This window comes from Trachinotus anak, unplaced genomic scaffold, assembly GCF_046630095.1.
Source record: "Trachinotus anak isolate AG129_WGS33_773 ecotype Australia unplaced genomic scaffold, CSIRO_AGI_Tana_v1 ptg000015l, whole genome shotgun sequence".
Taxonomy (NCBI): domain Eukaryota; kingdom Metazoa; phylum Chordata; class Actinopteri; order Carangiformes; family Carangidae; genus Trachinotus; species Trachinotus anak.
The window spans coordinates 12,585,906-12,608,842 of record NW_027273866.1 but is presented as its reverse complement, the minus strand read 5'-3'; the positions used below and the strand labels follow the sequence as shown (position 1 = coordinate 12,608,842).

The 22,937-nt window shown below is 40.0% G+C and overlaps 4 protein-coding genes across 24 annotated transcripts in view; 1 reads left to right on the top strand and 3 right to left on the bottom strand.

Moving 5' to 3' along the window:
- The window catches only part of mark3a (MAP/microtubule affinity-regulating kinase 3a), a 58,517-nt gene extending 57,456 nt beyond the window's left edge, over nt 1-1,061 (bottom strand). For 8 of the 18 annotated variants that reach the window (XR_011693592.1, XM_071497607.1, XM_071497613.1 and 5 more), the window contains exon 1: nt 454-1,060. Coding sequence is in view for 17 of the 18 variants with exons in the window: in XM_071497607.1 (XP_071353708.1) it covers nt 454-504 (51 nt within the window). In the remaining variant the exon portion in view is untranslated. Of the gene's footprint in view, nt 1-453 lie in introns of all 18 variants that reach the window. The other 10 variants (XM_071497614.1, XM_071497618.1, XM_071497611.1 and 7 more) reach the window with 2 other exon arrangements.
- A 2,418-nt stretch (nt 1,062-3,479) lies between these two features.
- On the bottom strand, nt 3,480-11,607 carry eif5 (eukaryotic translation initiation factor 5). Of its 3 annotated transcripts, none has more exons than XM_071497633.1 (12): nt 11,512-11,607; nt 10,718-10,946; nt 9,026-9,305; nt 8,840-8,921; nt 8,428-8,600; nt 8,154-8,265; nt 7,868-7,998; nt 6,040-6,201; nt 5,293-5,454; nt 4,897-5,061; nt 4,289-4,426; nt 3,480-4,142 (listed from the first exon to the last, which is right to left on the bottom strand). In XM_071497633.1, the coding sequence occupies exons 3-12, from the start codon at nt 9,095-9,097 to the stop codon at nt 4,044-4,046; spliced, it is 1,296 nt and encodes a 431-aa protein (XP_071353734.1). In that variant the 5' UTR covers nt 9,098-9,305; nt 10,718-10,946; nt 11,512-11,607; the 3' UTR covers nt 3,480-4,043. The 3 variants fall into 3 exon arrangements, with proteins under 3 accessions (XP_071353734.1, XP_071353735.1, XP_071353736.1); XM_071497634.1 differs by having other exon boundaries at nt 11,507-11,564; XM_071497635.1 differs by lacking the exon at nt 11,512-11,607 and adding an exon at nt 11,105-11,450.
- Nucleotides 11,608-11,987: 380 nt separating this feature from the next.
- vps29 (VPS29 retromer complex component) lies at nt 11,988-17,536 on the top strand. Its single transcript, XM_071497659.1, has 4 exons — nt 11,988-12,101; nt 14,866-15,057; nt 15,785-16,020; nt 17,036-17,536. The coding sequence occupies exons 1-4, from the start codon at nt 12,099-12,101 to the stop codon at nt 17,151-17,153; spliced, it is 549 nt and encodes a 182-aa protein (XP_071353760.1). The 5' UTR covers nt 11,988-12,098; the 3' UTR covers nt 17,154-17,536.
- Nucleotides 17,537-18,296: 760 nt separating this feature from the next.
- On the bottom strand, nt 18,297-22,698 carry LOC139632612 (protein FAM216A). Of its 2 annotated transcripts, none has more exons than XM_071497657.1 (7): nt 22,354-22,698; nt 22,209-22,228; nt 20,583-20,710; nt 20,210-20,336; nt 19,394-19,559; nt 19,194-19,280; nt 18,297-18,938 (listed from the first exon to the last, which is right to left on the bottom strand). In XM_071497657.1, the coding sequence occupies exons 1-7, from the start codon at nt 22,422-22,424 to the stop codon at nt 18,869-18,871; spliced, it is 669 nt and encodes a 222-aa protein (XP_071353758.1). In that variant the 5' UTR covers nt 22,425-22,698; the 3' UTR covers nt 18,297-18,868. The 2 variants fall into 2 exon arrangements, with proteins under 2 accessions (XP_071353758.1, XP_071353757.1); XM_071497656.1 differs by having other exon boundaries at nt 19,198-19,280.
- Between the last annotated feature and the right edge of the window lie 239 nt (nt 22,699-22,937).

The following is a 22,937-nucleotide window of genomic DNA, read 5'->3' as shown; positions in this document are numbered from 1 at the left end:
CAATGAGCCCATATTTGGAAGCTGAGCGGGTGAAACCTTTGAGTGACAGCTGGGGGAGCCAATAGACAGCCAGAACAGAAACTACTGTTGCCTGCCAGAACCAGCAGGCAAAGTACTGTAGTTTTGTTCGTGGTTGGGCCTAAATATCCTGACTACCTCTTAATTAACCTGCAGTCACATTAAAACTTATTACTGTCCGAGAAAAATACGAGTCATGAGCATATAAATCCAAATATTAAGACAAAAAATATATACACACAGGGCGTGATTGACGTAGAGGATATGCTTGTTTACGATTTACCAACAAAGTGCAAAAGCCCCAGTGAGGAACAAATAAGATATAATCCAGTCTTCATCAGCCATAATGTCTACAAGTAATCCGATGATATTTTACAGCAACAAAAGCAAAGTACGGCTGGTAAAACACCCCAATAAACAACCCTTTATACTCACACTTTCCGTCACCTTCTCGTTGACCGTAGGCAAAGGAGTTTTTGTTGACATCTTTTAACCGTCCTGTCTTTCCCACCGACACCTTCTTAGCCGAGGACCTGAATTATTGCTTTGCTTTGCGGCTCCCTCCGGGGAAACAGCCTCAGCATGGATCGTGACAATTTTCAAACCAGACCGGACGTGTTTGAGCCGAGCACCTCAACTGTTTCAGACCGAAAAAAACGAGCATAATAATCTTAGGTTCAATATTTACATCTGCGCTCACACACCGTTCACGGCCTGGTTTTTTCCAAACGAAATCCGTGTCCGTTTACCCGTTGGGGTCTGACCCAGAGAAGCTAACTAAACTAACGTTCAGGCGCTGTCGGTCGCCACTTCACAAAAAAAAAAAAAAAAAAATCGCCCCAGGGTTTTTTTCTCACAAGAATAACTCTATCTACAAACAAGCCATGGCGTCGAGTGGCAGCGGTGGGGGTTTCTCGGAGGGATTCAGACGCTTTCGGTGGCTGAAGTGCTCGCCGTCGGCTCGGTTTCTTCCATCTCCGGCGGCCCAAAGTGAAGCTGGTCTGTCTGCTTTAGGTGGGACCAAAATGGCTACTCAGCGGCTGGGCTGGATTAGGCTGCGTTCACGGACCGCTCCCATGCTCCGACATCACAATTTTTCATGAGCTGTCGAACAACCAACATTTTATTTTCTTTTTTTTTTTTCCCCTCGATTGGTCGATTAAAAATCACTAGTAGTCGAATTTTGCTAGTAGTAAACTTAAATAGTAAAATGTCAAACAAAATGACAAGTAACTTACAATTATTAATCTCAAGTAGAGCTAGAACGATTAGTTGATTGATTGATTGATTAGTTGATGAAAGGCACAAAAAAAAAAACAAAACTGGTCCCTTGTGAGAATCTGTTGCTTTTCTTAAATTATAGTAACTCAAATATCTACGGATTTTTGACTGTTGCTCGGACAAAAAAAGACGTTTAATAACATCATCTGATACTTTAGGAAATTGTGATGGTGATTTCTGCACGTTTTATAGACCAGTAATGGAGAAATAATTTGCAGATTAATTGGTAATGAAAGTAATTGTTAGTTGCAGCCCTAATCACCATATTACAATATTTTTATTTTCATTATCAGATAATCTGAAAGTTTTTTTCTCTAAGAATCGCTTGGTCTATACAAAAAGTCCATGGTCATATAAAACAGAGAAAAGCAACAAATGCTCACATTGGAGAAACTGGAACCAGGCATGAAGCCTGTGAATATTCTCATTTGTCCAGGTCATAGTATCTCAAAGGAGTTTTAAATCGAAAGCAACTGGACTTGGTTATTTATAATCAATGACTCAAAAAGTCAGTTAATTATTAGAATAGTTGCAGATTAATTTTCTGTTGATTAACTAATCACATAATCATTGCAGCTGTATTTATAAGCAATTAACTCTGTTAGGAAGTACATCAATGTCCTGAAGTATTTTTTTGCACTTGGCTCATAACATAAAAGGACTCCTAGCGACTCTTAAAGAAATCAAGAGTAATTTCTAGCTAAAGCAGGAAAAAACATTGCATATAGTCAATTATTTTCAGTTTGTTCAAGAAAAGTTCATGTATTGCAATAGTACAACGATGTATGTAGTATAGTATGAATAGTATGGTGGTAGAGTTTCACTTGATTTTGAACCAACATCACAGTCATGTCCTAATACAATATCTGGATATTGAGGTGGTTTAATTTAGAATAAGAATATGATGGTTGTTTTTGAAGTTTCTGACATTTTTAGGCTGAATTAGGTTTCAAAACTAAACTGAAAGGAATTTACACACCATAATATATGTGAATAAAATTAGCAGAGTACATAATTTAGAAAGATAATTATTGATAACGACATTAAACGTGGACTCTCATGATTTATTTTAAATGATCAGAAAATGTACTGTTTTTTTACTAACTAGTTGAACATTTCTTAGCTGGGTGGGGCATTTGAACTCATAGCCTCGATTTCTACAGTTGGTTACCATATCATTCTATGAAGTAGGTAAAGTAGTAAACATTTATATACCACCTTTGAAAACCAGGGTTAAAAGGTACTTCACAAGGTACAAACTAAAACATAGGACGACCAAAGGAAAACATAACTAAACTAAAGACAAGCAAAAAATTACATTAAAAAAAACAACAAAGAGGGAAAAAAAATCAGGGCAATGATGTCTCACTAAAATGTTTTTAGGAAAAGATGAAATCCACATTTATGCAATACCTACTGTCAGACTGAGAGATTTGTTGTCATTAAATGTGGTGATATTTCCGACAGCACTCGAAAGCAGCATCAGTGGGTCCAGCTGAACGGGTGGAGGAAGTGAGGAAACCGGCTGACCTCAGTCCCATTGGACCAAAAAGTACAGAGGGGACTGTCACCGTTCAGGAGGAAACGTCTCTATGGGAATTTATTGGGCTTCAAAGGAAAACTTTTTTTTTTTTCCTGTACATGCACGAATTCAGATATTAAGGGAAGGAAACGCGGGATCACAAGATAATAACCCTCCTTTGATTCTTCCAATAAAACTTTACATGAAAAGATTTTTCATTTTTTGACATTTACAAACTAGCATTGTAGCTTTTTGTCCTTTTATGTGTGTTCATGTATATTTATGAAATACTTTTCCCTTTATTTTGCCTCACATAATTATATAAGATTGCTGTAGTCATTTTTCCCTGTGGACTAACAGTGAACGGGTATGAAAATAAACCATAAAACTATTTCTAAAGTTTTATCTTAAATATAACTCGTTAAAAAAAAACCTGTCAATAATATTTTGAGGTGAATGATGTAAAAGAGATGGCTCTCACACAAGATTATTGTGGATTATGTCTTCCTGCATTCAAGGCAAATTAAAAACATATTTAGCACAAAGCTGAAATGAATTATTCCCTACAGTAGTCTAAAATAAATTTACAAAAAAGCCTACAATAATTTGTCATAGTTGCCATATTAAACTTGCTTACATCCAACAAACACACCAAAACTCAAATATATTCAGTTTAATATTATAGAAGACTAGGAAAACCAGCAAATATTCACATTTGAGAAGCTAGAACTAGTACATTAGCAATTTCAGCTGGAATTTGGATTTTCAGATTTTCTGTCTGCACATGAGCCAAGCCATATGTCATTTCCAACAACCTCTCAGAAAGGAAAGAACAATGACCACCGCAAAGGAAGGGATATGTGGTGGATAGCAAAACATTCATTCTTTATTGACTGGAAAATACAGGGACCAAAAAAAAAAATAATAATAATAATAATGTGCAGTCAAAACGATCCCCAAAACACCCATGATTAAAACTCCCAAAGCGACTTCATTTCATCAACTGAATAGATCTCAATATTACAGAGTTAATGTGCAGCAAGTAAAGCGCTATGTTAAGTCATGCCACAAAGCAGAGGAGGGCTGCGGGACTGGGGTGGGAAGAAGAATGAGGGTGGTGGGAGCAGGTAGTAAAGGAGGGAAAGGCCAGGCATTAAGGTCGTACAGGGCATCGTGAGTCAAAGCCACAACACAAGAAAAGCATCATCATCATCCGAGTCTCTCAGATCGCATCAATGTCAATGTCGTCCTCTTCTTTTTCAGGCGTGTCTGGTTTCACAGTCTCCACTTTGAGCTCGCGGGCAGAGGACGAGTACACCACCTGAGGAGAGCGTTAAAAACAAGCAGCTCGTTACACACGGAATCAGCTCAGCTCTACAGAGGAAGACAGTGGTGCAACCTTACAACAGCCAGTTCAGATACACTGTAACCCTGTAAAACTACCTTAAAGTCATCTACATCCATTACCTCTACGTTCTCATCATCTTCCTCCTCCTCTTCGCTGCCCTCGCTCTCCTCCTCTGCCTCCTTCAGCCATTTGACAAAAGGAGCAGCCTTGGCGTGGATCTCTTTGGCAAGTTCCTTGGAGACGTACTTCTTAGAAACCTGGTGGTGGAAAACAATCAGTCGGTCATTCAGGCTAGTTACAGCTCAGATTAAACACAATGATACTCCAAGTTAGTGTTGTACTGCCCAGGTGTGACAGATTTAATCCACATTATTATTGGCTGCGATTGAAAGACTTATTTCATCTCCTGCACTTTTCATGCTTTCTATCAAAAGCTTGGCTACTTTATTATAGTCAGAGTACAATTAGTCTAATGTCCATTGTTTATACAAAAACAGATCAATTAGAAATTAAATTTACAGACAATTTCAAAGCGTATGGGAATATTTGATATGCTGAATTCACAGTGGGATATTTTTAGTTATGTCACTTTAAGTAATACAAGGGTAAATATTTATGAGTTTTATTTTTATTCTGCACATATTAATGCCGTCACCAAAACAGCATTTTTTACTGGCCAAAATATTATATCACTGTTCAGCATGTGAAGCTTTCATTTTATTCCCACCTTCTCTGCCCAGGCGAATATGACGTCCTCCTCCAGCAGGTCAGCATCGTACAGGTCTTTGAGGATGATGGGAACTCGTGGCAGCAGCTGCACCTGATGCAGCTTCACGACACACTCGAAGCCTCCCAACAGATACTTCTGGGCCTTCTTGTTGTTGTGGCAGAACTTCAGGGAAATTAAATCAAAGCAGTCAGAGAGGAAAATCCAACATTTACTCTCACTCTGTCATGAGGGGTGAATTAATTAAGTGTGAAATGAAATGTTACATTTGATCTACAGAAATGTAGAGAATAAAAATCATCTTCTCTGAAGTTTGGGTTTTCATTTCACTTGGGCCCAAGAACAGACAGATAAAAAAAAAAACAAACAAAAACAGCCACGCATCATTCAACGTACTCTCAGGAAGTGGCGTTTGTACTTCTTGATCTGGTCACGAATGTTCTCGTTGAAGAGCAGCTCGCTGAGGATGAGGGGGCCCATGGCCTTCACATCCAGACGCTCAGCCTCCGCCAAGATCTCCTTTTCAGCCCCGTCGATGGTTCCACTCTCCTTCTTTTGCTGGTAGAGGAGAGTAGAAAACAGATTTTTATTGGGTTTTGTCCATTTTAGATAAACAAAACATTTACACTCTTCCTCCCATCCCCACTCACATTTTACAAGCATATTATTAAATATAAATAATTAAACATGGGGGATACATCACAACAGGAAAGAAGAAAACATTTAATATTTAAGTGTCAAGTGTCTCCATGTTTTATTTTTATTATATACTTTTACTTACTATACTTTTTTTAAGTTTTATTTTTATATCTTGTCCATATGTTTAATTCGTGCTAAAAGCTTCGACTATCACTTGTTAAATAAAAATATCTGGATTTTTGTTGCCCAGTTAAAACATCACTTTTGGCTCTTGGAACATGTAAAAGGAGATTTGTCACTTTACATACACAAGGACTGAACCAATCAGTATGATCACTGATAAATGAATCTAGATGAAAACACTGCAATCTTCTCTTCAGTGGTCGTCAGATGAACTAAAACTCGGTGGTCATGTCGCAAACATAATTATCAGCAGATGGAGAAGAAGGAAAAATGGATGAAGTAAATAAGTCAAATTATGAATCAGCAGTCAGGGATTCTTACTTTCACAAAGTTGTAGAACAGGTTGACCCTCTCCTCCAGAGGTTTCTCCAGGTCCTCGCTGAGCGTCAGGTTCTTGGCGTGATCACTGATCTCCTCCATTCGCCGCCTCTGAGCCTCCTCTGTGGTCTCCTCTGCCCAGTCCTCATCATCGTCATCTCCATCCTGATGATCGGACACAGACAGGTCAGAGAAAATGAGGGGTGGGGGCAGAAACAACATCCCTACTGAGGGATTTCACAAACAATAAATGCTAAAGAACAGATTTACAGTGATCAAGAATTATGAATGAAAAAAGGAAATGTATCAGTAATTCTGTCAAAAATAAACTGGCAGACAGACAACTGCTGGCAGTTTGGACTGGAGTGAACCCTTGTGACTTCAGCTGAGAGAACCTGCTCTGCTTTGAGGACACGTAAACTCAGAATGATCTCCGGATGTGAGGACTGCCAGACTAATTCAATTTGTGTTCAAGAGCACTTTCAAGTCCATTTAAAAGAATACAATTCACCTTGTTGATACATCAGCATGGGCTTTAAAATCACTAATGGAGTGGCAAGAAAAAGTATGTTCTGTATTGATTTATCATAAAATGTGATCTGATCGTCATCCAAGTCATAAACGTAGACACACAGTGTCCCTAACTCGTCCGACTTCCCTTGGCACCAATGACCTCGAACCAGCTCTTCCAGTAGCAGCTGATAAAACCTGCAATGTTCAGGAGGAGAAGTTTGAACAGTTCTTCCTACAGAGCTGCTTCAGCTCAGGCATATTCCCAGGATGTGTGGTGTGGTGTGAGCAGCTCTCTTCAGGTCATTCCACAGCATCTCTACTGGGTTAAGGTCTGGGCTCTGACTGGACCACAACCGGTGGATTTTCTTTTGTTTAAAGTCAGGTGTTTAATGTCATCATCCTGTGAATGTCTGAATGAATGTCTATGGACAAAAACAATACAATGATTTGTGTGCTATTAGTTCAAACAGATTGTGTTTGTTCATAATTGTAACTTGGATGATCTGATCATATTTAAGACAAGTTTATTCATAAATGAAGGTAGTACCAAAAGGCCTCACTTTTTCTTGCCTCTGTACATATTCATACCTCCAAGTAGAGGCCACATTAAGGTAATTTGTTAAAGCAAACTGTCCTATATATGTTCAGACATACATATTACTCACGTTAGTATTTTCCAGCTGCATCTCTGTATCTGTTAAAATCCATTGTTTTGTTTTTTCAGAGGAGCTACCAGAAACTGAGATACAAAGAGCTAGTACAGCTAAATATAAACTAGAAAAAAAACATTTTAAAAAGGCGAACCATTAATATAGCTAAACTACCATCACTGCAGTGATGTTAAGAATCTAAAAGTTTCTCTACTCTGGTCCTCACCTGTTAACATGGTTTCTGTGGCTGCAGAAGCTTATCATCACGTGAATCTACCAAAATTTCCCAGCATGCAGGGCAAATAAGTTTTAAGGGAATAAGGTCAAATTAATAGCAACCATAATTTTGTGATGAGAACCAACTAGCATTTATTTTATGAAACGTCACTGGATTCAGAGTGGAATATAAAAGTGGCAGTGGACTGTGCAACACTGACAGTCAATTCTGTTTGTGTACCCACGACTAAAACAAACATCGACTCTCAACTAGGTCATTGAACTCTGACCACAGTGTCTGAGAAACCATATGGCGACATATTTTTAAACCCTGCAGTTAGGAGTGTGTGTAAAGTGACCCATCACTATTATTGAGGTGGAAGAACTCCTCACTACTCGTCGTGACGGGTCAAACAGCCCAGTAAGAAACCTGGAAGCCTAAGATGACCCACCACTGCCTCAGGAGCGTTAAAGTTGTCATGGTTCCCGGCCTCTCCACTGCCAGAGCCGTTCTCCTTGTCCTTCTTGCGGTTCTTCTTCTCCTTCTCTTTCTTTACAGATGCGGATCCACTCTCATTGCTCTCTGTTGTTGGAGAAAGATAATAATCATAATTTTCAAAGCAATCTTAAGTTTTACTGATGACTAAGTGCCAGGGTTTCATTGCCAATGTGAACTGCACCACGAAAACTGCTCACGTTGGTGCCAAAGTTTAATTACAAGTACGGATAAAATCTCACCTGGTGGGTTTTTGAGGATGAACGTGCAGAGTTTGTGTCTGGTGTCTAGCATGCCGCGGTATCCACAGGCCTTACAGGAAGTGCCGATGGTTTGTTTCTTGGGATTGACATGCTGCAAGAAGGACAAATACAATCTCATTAGATTTTAAAAAATGGCTTCAAGGGTCAAATCCTTTCAGGTCCATTAACATGTGAAATTACAATAAAACACCCAAGCACTATTCCAAGACTTTAATCTCCCAGACTTGCGTGACAGATGTTGCGAGACATTTACCAGATCAGTTTCAGGGTTGTCACACTCGGTACACAGCACAAATTTTCTGATGAACCCATCAAGCATGTCCTGCAACTTGTTCGCCTCGTGGGATCCATTGACGATGTAACGGTCGTTTTTGGTATCAAACTGGGTCTGAGCACCGAGTTCACAACCAAAAAACTTGGTCGGGTCTGAAGGAGAGCAGAAATGACATCACAGATCAGACAAATTTAGGAAAAAAACAAACAAACAAAAAAAATGCAAATAAAGCTTTAAAAACAGAAACAGAAGGAGTCTGAGCTGAAAGGCAGATCTTCTACTTTTTTAGTTGATCTGCTGTAAAAAAGGGCTTTTCCACAGATTCTGGTTAAACACCAGCCACGGGGTGGGGTAAGAGAAACAGAAGATGATACTACAGGGTTTAACTTACATGTTGGAGGCCTGTTCAGTGCCTTTGCAACATCAACCATGTTGACAATAACTGTCTTGATTCCATTCCCTTTGCCTTCAACCTGAATGAAAGATAAAAAACAAAATGTTAGGGGAATGACAGTTTCAACTACAGAAACCAAGTCTCCATATATACGTTCTAAAATAAATACAAGCAACCTGTTACCTTGGCAATCAGACGGGGCATCTTGTAGCGATAGAACTGGTCTGACACGCTGCGGTTGACGTTGACAGACATTTTGGCTGGATGTTAGCACTATCAGTAAGATAAAAGGATCTTGGTTGGGGATTTTTCGGGATCTTCTGTCTGGAAAAGAGGGGATGACATAAACGACTGCAAGCGTGCTCGGTCTCTGACATGAAAAACGTTGTGCCGCTGTGGCCGCAAGCTCCTTGCTTGAAGGCTAGATTTCCACCACACAGGTTCCAACGGCTGCGCAACAGCTCTGAAAGAGGAGAGGGACAAGAAACAATCAATATTTAATAAGGAAAATTAAATAAAGTAAAGTAACTTCATATGTGTTCTAAGCTGTTTATGTTAAAAGATTACAACTCAAAGTGTTGGTCCCACCAAATATTCAGATTTTTGCTCCTGCAATGTGAGGATTTGTTGCTTTTCTCTGCTCTATATCAGTAAACTGAATTACTACTATATTATTTTATAGACCCAGCCATTAATAACAAATAATGGACTGAGATTACATCAGTAATGAAATGTATCTTTAGTTGTGGGCCTAATTGTGAACCTTAGACTAAATGCAAAGTGATATTTCCCAGGTGGTAGATATACAGTCAACACTTGTTAAGTCTGATTAAAAATTGCAAACATTTACTTAACCATCTAAATACTGTGTTATAGACTGTTCATCAGTCAAAGCTCAGAGTGAGAGTGTCAAAGATTTTGCTGCTGTTTGACAGTTAATACCCTTTTAAATTGGCACACTAATCATAGCAATGTGGTTGCAGCACTGATTACATCATTTATTATGTAATGAAAGTGGTCTGTATGTTTGACAGCTCACAATCCACAAGAATAGAATAAAACTGATTCTTGACAGACTGACACGGTTCAGTTAGATAAGGCCGAGTTATGACAGAGGAAAGAGGATTCAGGGACTCTCAGAAGGCTGGGGTCCTTTATACAAATATTTCTCAACTGGAACAAGTCGGAACACACATTCCTGCATTACCAGACTGATTACAAATATGAAAAGGCTACCTTTTCATAGCCTCCGCACAAAATACTGCAAATCCAGCAAATATCCATGTGATCCAACAGCAAGCAAGCAAGCTCAGCAGATCAGTCCAAAGAGGAAAAATAAAACCCCAGCCACAAAACTGGATGCTTTCCATAGCTTTTGTGACCATATACATACAAAAAAAAGCCTTTTGTCTTACATGAGGGCCTCTGGCTTTAGTCACATAAGGCCTGTTCTTTTTAATAGGTCACAAACAGGAGGCCTAGCAGCTGCCAAACTCCCCCCTCACTCCCTCTCTCTCTCTCTCTGCTGACGGCTTTAATACTAACTGCCCAGTCTGTAGGATGTCAGGGCGATTCCACATGAAATGATTCACAACTGGCTCCTCGGTGGCACCGCAGAGTCCAGGGCTGAGGTGAATCAGAAGGGCAGAGGTCGAGACTATTTCAGGGGGAGGCTAGTTAGCTTAGCTGGATGCTTGGTGCATAGTGCGTCATACAGTCACTGCACACGAGTGACGGGGATGGGAGACGCCATTTTGATACAGTGGCACAGAAAACATGACATATTGCACAATAAACACAGAGAAAAACACATCGAAACACCACACGCCTCACCAAACGTTTAAAGACAGGCCATAAACCGTGCCTAAAACTTACCGTTTTCGCAAAACAAAGACATAAACACAACGCTGATCGTCCAAGAGCCGCAGTGAACGGTGGTGGATGGCTGGTGCTGGTGTTGTATTGACTGCAGCAGGGGTTCTTAATGGTTTTGTGGCTCCCGAAGATGCACAGTTAAACACCCGAAAGCGTCCAAACGGTGCAGGTGCCAGGCTCGGAGACAGAGGGAGGGTTTCTAGAACGTCCTCGGGGTTTTCGGGGGGACCTTTTGGGAGGAGAAGCGTATTGTTATCCCACACAAAGTACTGGACTAAAACGCTAACGTTAGCATCACCGGGTGCGACAGCCGTTTATCGTTCCCATGATTGTAATTTTAACGAAAGTAAACTAAACGATCCTCAGATGTCCCGTTAGATAACGCACCTTAAATGTACCGTGGCTAAATGCGAAGCTAACTGGCTAAAGTGCACATTACACGTGTTTCAACGTCAGATTTCCCCGAAAAAAAGGAATCTGACATGTTACTTTTAAATATACTCGTGGCGATACCACAAAACGGTACGTCTATATACAGCTTCACCGTTAGTGCTGCCCGTTATAAAATCGCACAACGTTACAACTCCAGGAAATAGTCCGAACCCAGATGCTATCGCGAAGCCAGTTAATAGCCGAGTGTATTCGACGCGTTCCGGTGAAGGTAATGTGATTAAGTAGTTATCTTTAACATTCGCTTAGCTAGCTACAGTTTCTCGATGGAAACACGAACATCGGTGTGAAATCAACGCCAAGCCAGGCCGAGGGAAAAGAGATGATTTAATTTCGCACCTTACCTCTCGAATGTTCTGCGAAGAACTGTTACTCACGGCGCTTTTACTAGCGATATCAAGCTCACGTCTAGAAAACGGTCAGCCCCTTCCGGTGGTACCGTTCACTTCAGATTAAAGGTCCGCTTTCGTCGTACAGGGTTTATGTGGTTCACGATTCCTTTACGATACTAAATCTGGGGGTTTTATGAGCCAGTTTGCGAGCTCTTTCATAGTAATACAATAAATGTCCGACGTGTAATCTAATCTTGGACCGATAATGAGACAAACGGCCCCAAAGGCATAGACATGTAACCCTCCCACCTCCTCAACCACCACCACTCCTCCTTTACAGGGGCATGACATCAAGACCGGCCCTCTGAGACTTTGGGCCCCTGGGCCCCTTTAGCAATCCATCCATTGATTACAAGTGTTTATTTATGCTGTAACCACCGACGTGAAGTTTTACATTCTTTACTTTGAAAGGGCACAGGAAGTATTATATCTAACTTGACTCACCCTGTGACATCCTCTGTTCTGATTGGCTTACGGCGTGACGCTGTACGTGCGTAGGCGCTTCCTCAACTTGTCTCGCAGAAACAGCAAAATAGAAGATGGTGAGTATGAAATGGCGAAAAGGCCACGATTGATCACATTTACACCCCGCGTTTCGAGCATTTGGCTTGCGAGGGGTTTTCCTAGACTAGTTGTGGACGCGAAGAGAGTGACGTCGCGGTTTTTAGCGCGTCCATTCAGTCTAAATATCAGGGTTTTGTTTTTTAGTGAAGCTCCATTCCGAGATGGATCAACGGTCACATGACAGCTGAGCAGTTTTAGTCCTCAAAATTCAGTTAAACAAGCTGCAAGTCTCTCTTTCCATTTCTCACCGTGTTCTCCCAGTCTGTCAAGTTCGTTCATCAGCTATCCGTGTTTTCTGTTTTATTGATATCACGACATATTTTTAACTTTTTCCTGTTCCCCAACCAGTTAGCTTTCACGGCTAACAGGCTAACAGCTACTCTGTCTTATGAGGCACCCTCCCTTTGCAGCAATAATGATGTTTATCACTCAATATTTAATCAGAACTGGACATTAAATTCTTTCTGAATGATTACAATTAGTTAGGTTAATATAAATATACATTAGGGCCACAGCTGCGCACTATTCATTCAGTTATTCATTCATTCTCTGTTTCCCATCTGATTGTTTCAATATGTTGGAAAGTAGTTTGGAACAGGGCTGCAATTAAACATTATATTCATGATCGATGAATCGGCCAGTGCCTTTCTCCATTAGAAGATTAGTTGTTTGATTCATGACATGCTTAACAGAGTTTCCCACACTCCAAGAGGACATCTTCACATATCATTTTTTTGTCTCAACAGTCCAAACCTCCAGAATATTCAGTTTGCAATTTTATAAACAGAGAAAAACAGAAAATCCTTACAATGGAAGAGCAGGAACAGCACAGTTTTTGGTATTTTATCTTTCTAATCCATTACCAAAATAGTTGCTGATAGATTTTCTGCCAATTGACTAATCGTTTCACCTTCAATTTGCACAAACACGTTTAAATCTGCATAATTGGTTGATTGTTACTAAATTCCAGTCGGCACTATTATTTGCTTCACCACATGATTTTGCATTTGCTCACAGTCAGGTGACTACAGTATTTTTTGCTTTATCATTATCACTAACCATCCATCATTAACAGTCAATTCAACCACATTGTTGTTTAACTTTTCTTATTTGTTTTTGAATGATTAATATCTATCTACTTAATCCATTCACTTTTTAATTTCTAATTTCAGTTTTCCCCTCTTGTCCCAACCCTTTCTTGTCTTTTGTTTTTCTTTTTGTATTTTTTCCCCCAATCTTTGATCATGCCTCGTGTCATTCTCTCCACACACATCTTGCCTTCCTCCCTATCTCACCCACTCCCTTTCCCCTCCTCCCCCACCTCCCCCTTTCTTGCGTGTCTCCAATCAACCAGGCTGGTCACCGGGTAAGTGCCCTCTGCTCTGTGTTGGATCCCTGTTTTCTGCTCGCTCCTCTGCCTGGCACACTAACATGGGATTGGGATTGCACAGCTGTGGAGATCTGCTGTGTCTGCATCTCACAGCACAACCAGCCGCCGCTAAAACCAGCAGCTGTGGTGCAGTGATCTGGTGCCCAGCAGGCTGTGATGCTTCAATGACACTTGTTTTCGACTGTTGTCCTAGAGGAAAACTTACCAGTAACTCGTTTAGCCAAATAAATACAGATTGAAGACAGCACTTAACTTAAAGCTCTATATTAGTTTTCAAGAGCTTGTTAATAAACTCGTGATCCAGGTAGGGTAGAATTAATATTCCCCAAGATGTTTTACAAATCAAAATTATTATTTTACCCTGTTACTTAAAATCAAACCTCTTGAGTGAAAGTTTTCCAATTCGGATGCTTTAAGAATAATAATTTTTGCAATTCTTGGGTGAGAGTAGAGCCAATTAGGATTTAATTTGCTAGAAAAATTTTTTATATCTCAGCAGTGTTTTGACAATGCATGTGTCTGAACTGACAAAATAATATTCCTATAATCGCACACATTTAACTTTGGTCCCTCACTCAGTTCCTGGTTTGTGTGAAAAATGCACCAGTTTTTCAACTAATCTGATATTTGGTGTTCGATGGGACCTTGAAATGTTGTTTGTTACTCGCCAGAGTAGTAACATAGCACTTCAACTAATATTTACAGCGTCACTGGAGTTGCAAGGTTATTTATGGGTTGAGACCATCAGGTTTGTTGGTGTTTGATTCTTTTTGACTCTTTGTGTCCGTATGTCCTATATCTGTTATTGAGTGTCTGAAATCCTACTGTGCTATTTCACTCCATATTTGTACACTACGGCCTGTTTTCAGAATAAATAAGAAGTAACAGTCACCACCCAGTTTGAATTCAGACAATCAATATAGCTTTTTACTTACAAACATTGCTTATTTACAAGTTTAAGCTTTATGAATTAAGCCTGTTTTATCCACTGTACTAAACGAATCTGGAGTATGTTTTTGTTTGGGTGCAATATGATAAAACTGGACATTCTTTGGATTGTTTTAAAGAAGATGGAAGAGAAATTAACAGTAACTAACAGAGGAGTACAGTGGTTCTGGTGGAGTCTGTGTGCACAACCCTTTGCTGCAGAAATGTCCAGCGGCGTCCTGCAGGGCTCTGTCCTCGGCCTCCTTCCTCTTTCAATGTTCAGATGCCACAACATACAGTCTGAGCTCTCCCAGGGCTCATCGGTTGGTAACTAACCTGAGTGTGTGTGTTTGTGTGTGTTTGTATGTGTGTGTGTGTGTGTGTGTGTGTGTGTGTGTGTGTGTGTGTGTGTGTGATGCTATCAGTTGGTCCTGGTGTTAGGTGACCTGCACATCCCCCACCGGTGCAACACCCTGCCAGCCAAGTTCAAGAAGCTGTTGGTCCCGGGGAAGATCCAGCACATTCTCTGCACAGGGAACCTCTGCACCAAGGAGAGTTATGACTACCTGAAAACCCTCGCTGGAGACGTCCACATAGTCCGAGGAGACTTTGATGAGGTCTGAATATGTTTGTTGACAACATGCACAGTATCCTCAAAAATTCTTATATTAAGTTTTTTTTTTAAAAAGGTCTTAGGAGGTGTTTATGTTTCCTTAATGAGGCTTAGGTATAAAGATGAATTCTGTTCCTTAAACAATAATTAAATGCAGAGGAGGCACTGATGGGCAAGCATCAATCATCACCATGAACTGGGCAGACAGTGTGGGTGCAAAATGAATATTTCAGTAGCTAAGTATACACATGTCAGTCTGGAAAATCTTTGAAGTCAGCAGGAGACATGCCAAAAATAAAAAATAAAAGGGAGGGGGTGTGCGTGGGGGGGGGGCAACTATGCTAAAAAGCCATAATTTATGTGGCTGAATATTTAATTACAAGGAGGAAGGAAATGGATCTCTTGTCAGTACTAAAGACTAATTATGTAATGAAATTGGAATTGCTCTCTCCTCGCTAATTGAATTCTTGAATTATTTGAACCACACCTCATTTCACTGTTTGCTGAGTCAAGTTAAACCTGTGCACAGGAGCTGCAGCTAACCATTATTTTGATTATTGATCGATCAGCTGTGCAAAATCTGATCTGTTTATCGGCTAATTGATCATTTCAGTTCTATTTTGCACATCACAGTGTTCAGTTGTAGGTCATTAAGAGCAGGTGTATTGTGAATAACCGTTGTTGTGCTTGTGTTTTTGCCCCAACGTGTGTCCCCTCTCGCTCCCTCTCAGAACCTGAACTACCCGGAGCAGAAGGTGGTGACAGTCGGCCAGTTTAAGATCGGTCTCATCCACGGCCACCAGGTGATCCCCTGGGGCGACATGGCCAGCCTGGCGCTGCTCCAGAGACAGCTGGACGTCGACATCCTCATCTCCGGGCACACGCACAAGTTTGAGGCATTTGAGAATGAAAACAAGTTCTACATCAACCCTGGTTCTGCCACAGGAGCCTACAGCGCACTGGAAAGGTAGGAGAGCCAGTTACACTGACAAAGCCCAACATGTGCTGCTGTCACCACGAAGGCCGTGTTCACACTGCAGACTCTTTGTTCCTGGTGGTTATTTTAGATGACAGGGTTATTTTAGATAACTTCTCATTTCTATTCTAGGATGGAACTCATATCTTACCTCATATATTTACATCATATCTCTTACACTAACATTACTTATCAGGATATCAAAAACACACATCAGCAGAAATGAAATATCTCACATTTTACTTTTCTTCTTATGTTTTTCACTTGTCATTGACATATTTTGATTCAATTTTCCTTTTGATTTTTCATTGAATTTTGTGTGAATCATGGCAAAACAAGAAAAATGCAGGAAAACATAAGATGTGAGCAGAGCAAATCAGACTTCAGACCATGTGAGCTGCAGTGGGATTATTTACTTTGTATGAGAAATGTACAAGTGCACAGAACCTGGTATCAATGATGAAGATGAACATCAATAAATTGCAGTAAACTCCACACATAATCAAATCCGGTTTAACAAGGTGCTGCTGAATGTAAGCAAATATTGGTGCAATCACTATGACTCTATGGTCTGTTCATTTAAAGGCATCACCTTCAGATACAGTGACATGCAAATCATGGTGGGCAGAGACACAAATTGCAAGTTTCTTAAAATCAAGATTTACACTGTAAAAACTTGCCTACAACCACTAATGAAATAGATGACATTTCAATTTCCCCAAAGCCAAATGTGATGGAACCAGAGTTTTCTTGTCAATTTTGTCCAAAACCCCAAATATTCAATTTACTATAATAAGACAAGAAAAAGCAGCAATAGTAGAACGTACATATACAAAACTTATTGTAGGTATAAGAATCAACACTAGTAGAAGATGGAGGGAAGTGATTACAAGTATGACTTACAGTACAGCAGGTGTAACCACAGAACAGACTGAGTATAAATTACAAACAACCCGAGGGCAGGAAAAGGCCTGACCTGTAACACATCTGTCCTCTCTCCTTACAGCAACATCATCCCCTCTTTTGTATTAATGGACATCCAGGCGTCCACGGTGGTGACGTACGTTTACCAGCTGATCGGCGACGACGTGAAGGTGGAGAGAATCGAGTACAAGAAATCTTAAGGGACGTCTCGAGGAGGAAGAGTTGGGTTAACGTGGCTCAGTTTATCATTTCATTCCTTTCCACCACAGTCTGCAGTGCCCTGCAGTCACCACGATGTTAATCCTGTAACAAACTGCTGAGTAACTTAACTCCAAAAGACCTGTGTATTATATTGTTTATACGTCATCAGCATTTGCTTGATTCCAAGCCGTCATTTAGTAACTGTAGAGAATGCAATAATGTCACTTGTATTTGTTATCAAAAGAAATATTTGGTGCCATTTTCTGTTTTGATTTTTTTTTATTTTAACCGTCATCATGTCATGTACATGTAATCAACAGGCCTTTAGCTTCATTCAGTTTCATTATTTTTTTTCCCACAATAAAAATCTAATTTCACTCCATCTGTTGTTTTGTCTTAAATTAACCTCAACAATAATTACAAGTTGCTGCAAACACACTTTATAATACAGTCCATGATTTACAGTGTCATTTTGTTGTATGAATTGGGTACCACTGACATACTGACCAGTTCTTACTGGTACTTCAATGTAGTTACAGTGGCAGAAAAAGAGACTATGATGACTTAATTATGCTCAAAGCTGTGTTCTAAACACTAACTACCTACAGGGTAAAATACAGGGAAACAAAACTGGAGTTTGGGTCAAATGGCATTAACAAAATTTGACAACTGATAACATTTTCTATAGTAACAATATGCAACCAAAACTGCTGGGGCACAGTAAGGTTAAGAAAGATGCTCTGGGAAAACCTACAGTTGAGTTATTGAACAGCAATGTAAATATCTGGGTTTTGTTCCTGAGGCACTGACAGGGTGACTCACCAGCGCTGAGGCAGAGCAGTGGAGACCTGGGACAGGAGGTTCAAAGTAAAGGAGGGAAACTCTTAGAATAATAAGGGACTTGGTCATTTATGGAGTGCAGCAATGTGCTGACTGTTTGGTCTCATGAATGATAGTAAATACAGGTGGGAAAAAACTTCCATCCCACTGATGTGTTCTCAGTCAAAGGTATTTTCAAAAATCTTAATTCTCAGTTATTTTCATAAAAATAAAATCAACTCCACCAATAAACAGTGAAAAGGAACAGCTGCAGTTTTTTTATTTGATAATGAAGCTGTTGATAAATGTGTTTTTTGGGCCCATCCAAAAAATACTGATGATGTGAACACTTGCAAATTGAAGCAATGAAATGTGATCCCTTTGTTGATCATTCTTGAAACAGTAAGTGAACACGTGATTTCCTGGAAATGAAATCTTCAAAAAGTTTTCTCCCTCTGACGCTGGAGGGCACCAGAGCGCAGAATCACCTCCTGCAAGTTAACAACACTGCAAACTGAGATGTTACTCGTGATCTTTGCCTTGACATCTTACACTAACTCAACTTATTTTAAAATGTATTTTTTAAATTGAGTTCACTGAGGAATCACATCAACTATACATGACATCACAGGTCTAGAACAGTCATGATGAGATTTTCCTGCCAGTTTGTGCAAACAACACTTACCAAAACATTTTTACAAGGGTCATTACAGGCCAGTTCAGAAGAATTCAGTCAAGATTTTAAGATATTTTATACCTTTAAAGGTTTTTTAAGGAAACCTTTTCGAGCTGCAGATGCCCTGAAAATGTTACTATGTCTTAAATTTTTTTTAAATTTCATAGTTCTGCGAAGGCCTCGTCATCCCATTCTCCTATAAAAAGTGAACTCAAACATTCACTCAGGGAATTGTCCAGTCCTTCTTCCTCTTCTTCCTCTTCCTCCTCCACCAGCCTGATCCTGGCTCCTGGTGACAAAAACAAAAACATTTCGCCAACTGCACATGACTTAGGAATGATTTCATACAAATAAAATAATTATATCTATCATATTTGATGAGTCCCTAAACATGTGATACAATTAAAAAAGATTGTCCAGATATAATGAAAATAGAAGCTTGTCTGCAAAATGGGCCAATATTAGAAGCAGTGGTTTTAAAGGAAGACCCGGATTTTCCTCCAGTTGTAGTTTTTTCCTCAGATGAGGAAAACTTTTTGCTGACCTACTTCTTGGACTTTTTCTTCTCAGAGTGGGAGTTGTTGTACGTTTCTTCATCTTCCTGTGTTTTGATGCTGATGTGCTGGAAGGCCTGCAATGTCAATTATACATTAGATATTTTATAATTTTGTGTAATAATGTCCATTTGATAATCTCGAGATGTTTAAAAAAGAAAAGAAAATTATTTGATAGCTTGTGTCCCACCTGGCTTGTCTGTTAGGGATTTTTGGGAGAGAGGATTTCCCAGGATGCCTTGCACTTGTATTTCTCTTCCCCTTGTGTTTTACCCTGGAAGAAACTTGCGATTGACTTTTTTCACTGTCATTCTCAGGCGAGGTCACAACAAGGTCGTCTCTGTCACGGTTGTACCCTACAATAAAAATATCAGAATCATTGTCCTCCTCTCACTCTTTTTGCTTTTTGCTTTCATTTTCTTTTCTTCAAATTGCTTTTTACATACATGTATGTACATGTGTGTGTGTAAGTAGGTATAAATATACACACAGTATGCCTAGTATACTGCATATATGCATGTATATGGGTATGTGAAGGAACATACAGTTTATTTAGTTGTTTTTTTCTTTAATTTTTGTTCATTTCTCTTCATTCTCTTGACTCTAAACACCAAGGGAAGGAATGTGATGGGAAAAACCGGTCATGCTGCATATCATGTACAACTGTTCATTTGTTCCAAATAAAGATTAAGATAAAATAAAGAAAAACAAACACACCAGCAAACAGGTGCTGAACCGACCAGCTGATACAATAGATTATACACTGTAGGACAGGGAGAGGTTGTGAGTCTGGCTGAAAAGCTCATTAAAGATGGAACTGTTTTAATGCATTTGAAAAGACTTTAAACTTTAACTTTAAAAAAGTTCTGAGCCAGTTTTTTGTGAGAGAGATAATGAACTGAAACCACAAAAATATGTTAAACATGTCAAAAGTCAAAACCTTCAGTGAGGTCTTTTAAAGGACAAATGCAGCTTGAATAAAACATGTCTCTTTTTTTTACCTCACCTGCCTGGATACGTCTGTGCAGCACGTTCATGTAGTGCTGGGTGATGACGCTGCGCACGTGCGCAGTGCTGCAGGAAGCTGCAACGGTGTACAGGTACTCCTTCTGAGCTGGTGTGAGGGCTGTGTGCTGAGGGACAAACAGAGGTCGGGTTTCACTGCTCATATTCACACTGTGTTTACATTACTGCACTTCACTGAGTTGTATTGTATTTTATCCTTTCACTAGTTTCAACCGTAGGCTAATACAGTGTTGGGTTACAGTTGCTAACTTCTAACATGAAGTCAAAGGTAAATAAACTTGTAGCACAATGGACTTCAAAGTGATGGAAAAAGCTCGAGATGCAAAACAGAGCACAATGATATGATGGTTTACCTTCAAGAACGGGGCCGCAGTCATGGTTTTAGGGATTTGTATCATTGTTAGGTGTTGGAGTTGTGGTTCAGTTCTTGCGGTCGGTGATGTGTTGATTTTCACACCACTGTAGAAGTTTGTGCCGGCATCTTTTAATGATTTTACCAGAGAGAAAAGAGACAGTAGCCTTTGCTAAGTATGCTTCAAACACTATTCTCAAAAGCCAGGGAGAAAAGCCTGCATTTATAAACAGGGGAAAGACAATAAATTGTGAAACAAAAAAAAAAAACAACAACTACCTGGTACTGAAGGTAAGTCAGTTTACACTATCACAGATTCTGTTGATTGGGAAGATGACTCACTTGCATGGGAAAAGAAATGAATAGAATCGAATCGAAACACTGGTCCTTATTGTCTTGTCAGGGAAGAGGGTTTCTCAGCGTGATCTTGAGATTCTGAATAAACTGAATTGAGCTTTTGTTGTTGCTGAATCATTGAAGAGTGATATTTTTATTGAATGAGATCAGTGGTGAGGTAACACAAAGATACTGTGTAAGAATTGCTTTTCCTCAACATCTTCAGGGCAGAAAACTGTAAAACTGAATCTTCAAAGTTCCCACAAAGTGCGTGACCCTGAAGTGACAAGTACATTTTTTCCTCACAATCTGCATCCTGCTTCCGTTCTGGTTTTATTCTGAAAGTCCTGACCAGATGGACGTTGTGATTCATGTTTTTCTGCAGATTTTACCTGACAGACGGTTGTTTGTCAGCGCGCTACTTGTCTTTACCCACAATGCTGTCTTCTGTTTACAATTTGTGTAACAACCAGTCACACTTATTGGTTAGTTCATATGGACTGTTTGCTTGGACAGCGCTGTTATTCATTTATGAGTTGATATGTAAGTGTTTTGAGTTGAAAGTTCAGTGGCTGCTAACCAGCTTGCCTGCAGGAAGGTCTCGCAGCCCATGGACGGACTGTAAATCCACCATCTTGGACAGCAAGGACTGCTATCACTAGCTGCAGTCAGCGGGCTAGCTGTCTAGCAGTTGACAATGGGCTGGTTAGCAACCACTGGACTGCTGAAATTAAATATCACACCTTTTAATGACACAGTCTGTTCTATTCATCTGACAAGTAGATCTGCCTCTGGAGGCCACTGTCCAGATGGCTGGGTGCAGGGCCCGCCGGGGTTGGGCCAGCTGCCCCCCCAGAACCAGGCTTTGTGAAAGTATCAAACCAAAGATCTTAATCAATAATAATAATAACACTGATGAATAATTAAGAACAGCACGAGCGGGCTTTCCATCTGTAACTTAATAGGGCGTGACTCAGGTCAGGCGTAGGTGTAGGATTTCCCCTCTTTTCCACCAATCTCCTCACACCACTGTCCCCAATACCAAACCTGGCTCTCAGATTTCAAAGCAGACAGGATACTAGACATGTCTTGTTCATTAAACAAGGAAATAGTGCATGTACAGCTGAAATCTGACCCAAGGAAAGACAGAGATATACTGTGGGCAGAATACAGTGGAGTCAATATGCTGAATAAAAAGCTGACCTATCACAGTCATTCTTTGGGGTTTTCTGTCTATTTCTGCCTCATTCATTAAAAAAAAAAAAACTGTCTGTGTGGAATTTTCACTTACCTGATTTCGTCTCAACACTCCTGCAACAGAGAGAGCAACTTTAAAGTGTCATCTCAGTAACAATAACAAAAACTCATGGGTTAAAAACATAATTAGGAGAGAGCCGTTTTTGTAGGTGTACAGCAGAATTAAATTATTACTTTACCTTGGCAAAGCGTCATCATGATGGAGCCTGTGGACCGTCTGGCTTTCTGCAAATGTCACTTGTTTTTTCATGATGCGCAGATGTACAAAGCGTATCCTTTGTGCAAGCAGCAGCCAGTTCAGCTGCAGTTTAAAGACATAGCCGTCCACACTGAGCTCAGTCCAGGTCAAGTTAAGAGTTACTAAGGACCTTAAAGGCCAGTGGGAGTGTCCTTTCCCATGAAGCTGCAGCTAGTTCACTGCACCAAAAGAAGGAAGATAAGACACTTTTAAGTTTTGTTTAACCTTGCACTAAAAAAGAAATCATGGATTAAACACTCAACAAGGCCTTCATTCAGAGTTTGCATGGTCTCTGTTGTAGGTCTTTTTTTTAGTTGCTCCAGTTTCAACCTGACAAATGCAATTCAGGCAAACTGAGGCTTTGAATTGTGTTTGATGTTACCTGAATTAAGGGCCGTGTCCCTGTGTAAATGACCTTGTCCCTGAACAGGAAAAACAGGTACAGTATGTAAAATATGTAAAATAAAAGGATATGCAAGTAGTTCTGTCTGGAGGACCCAGTTTATTTAGTCATTTGCAAACTTT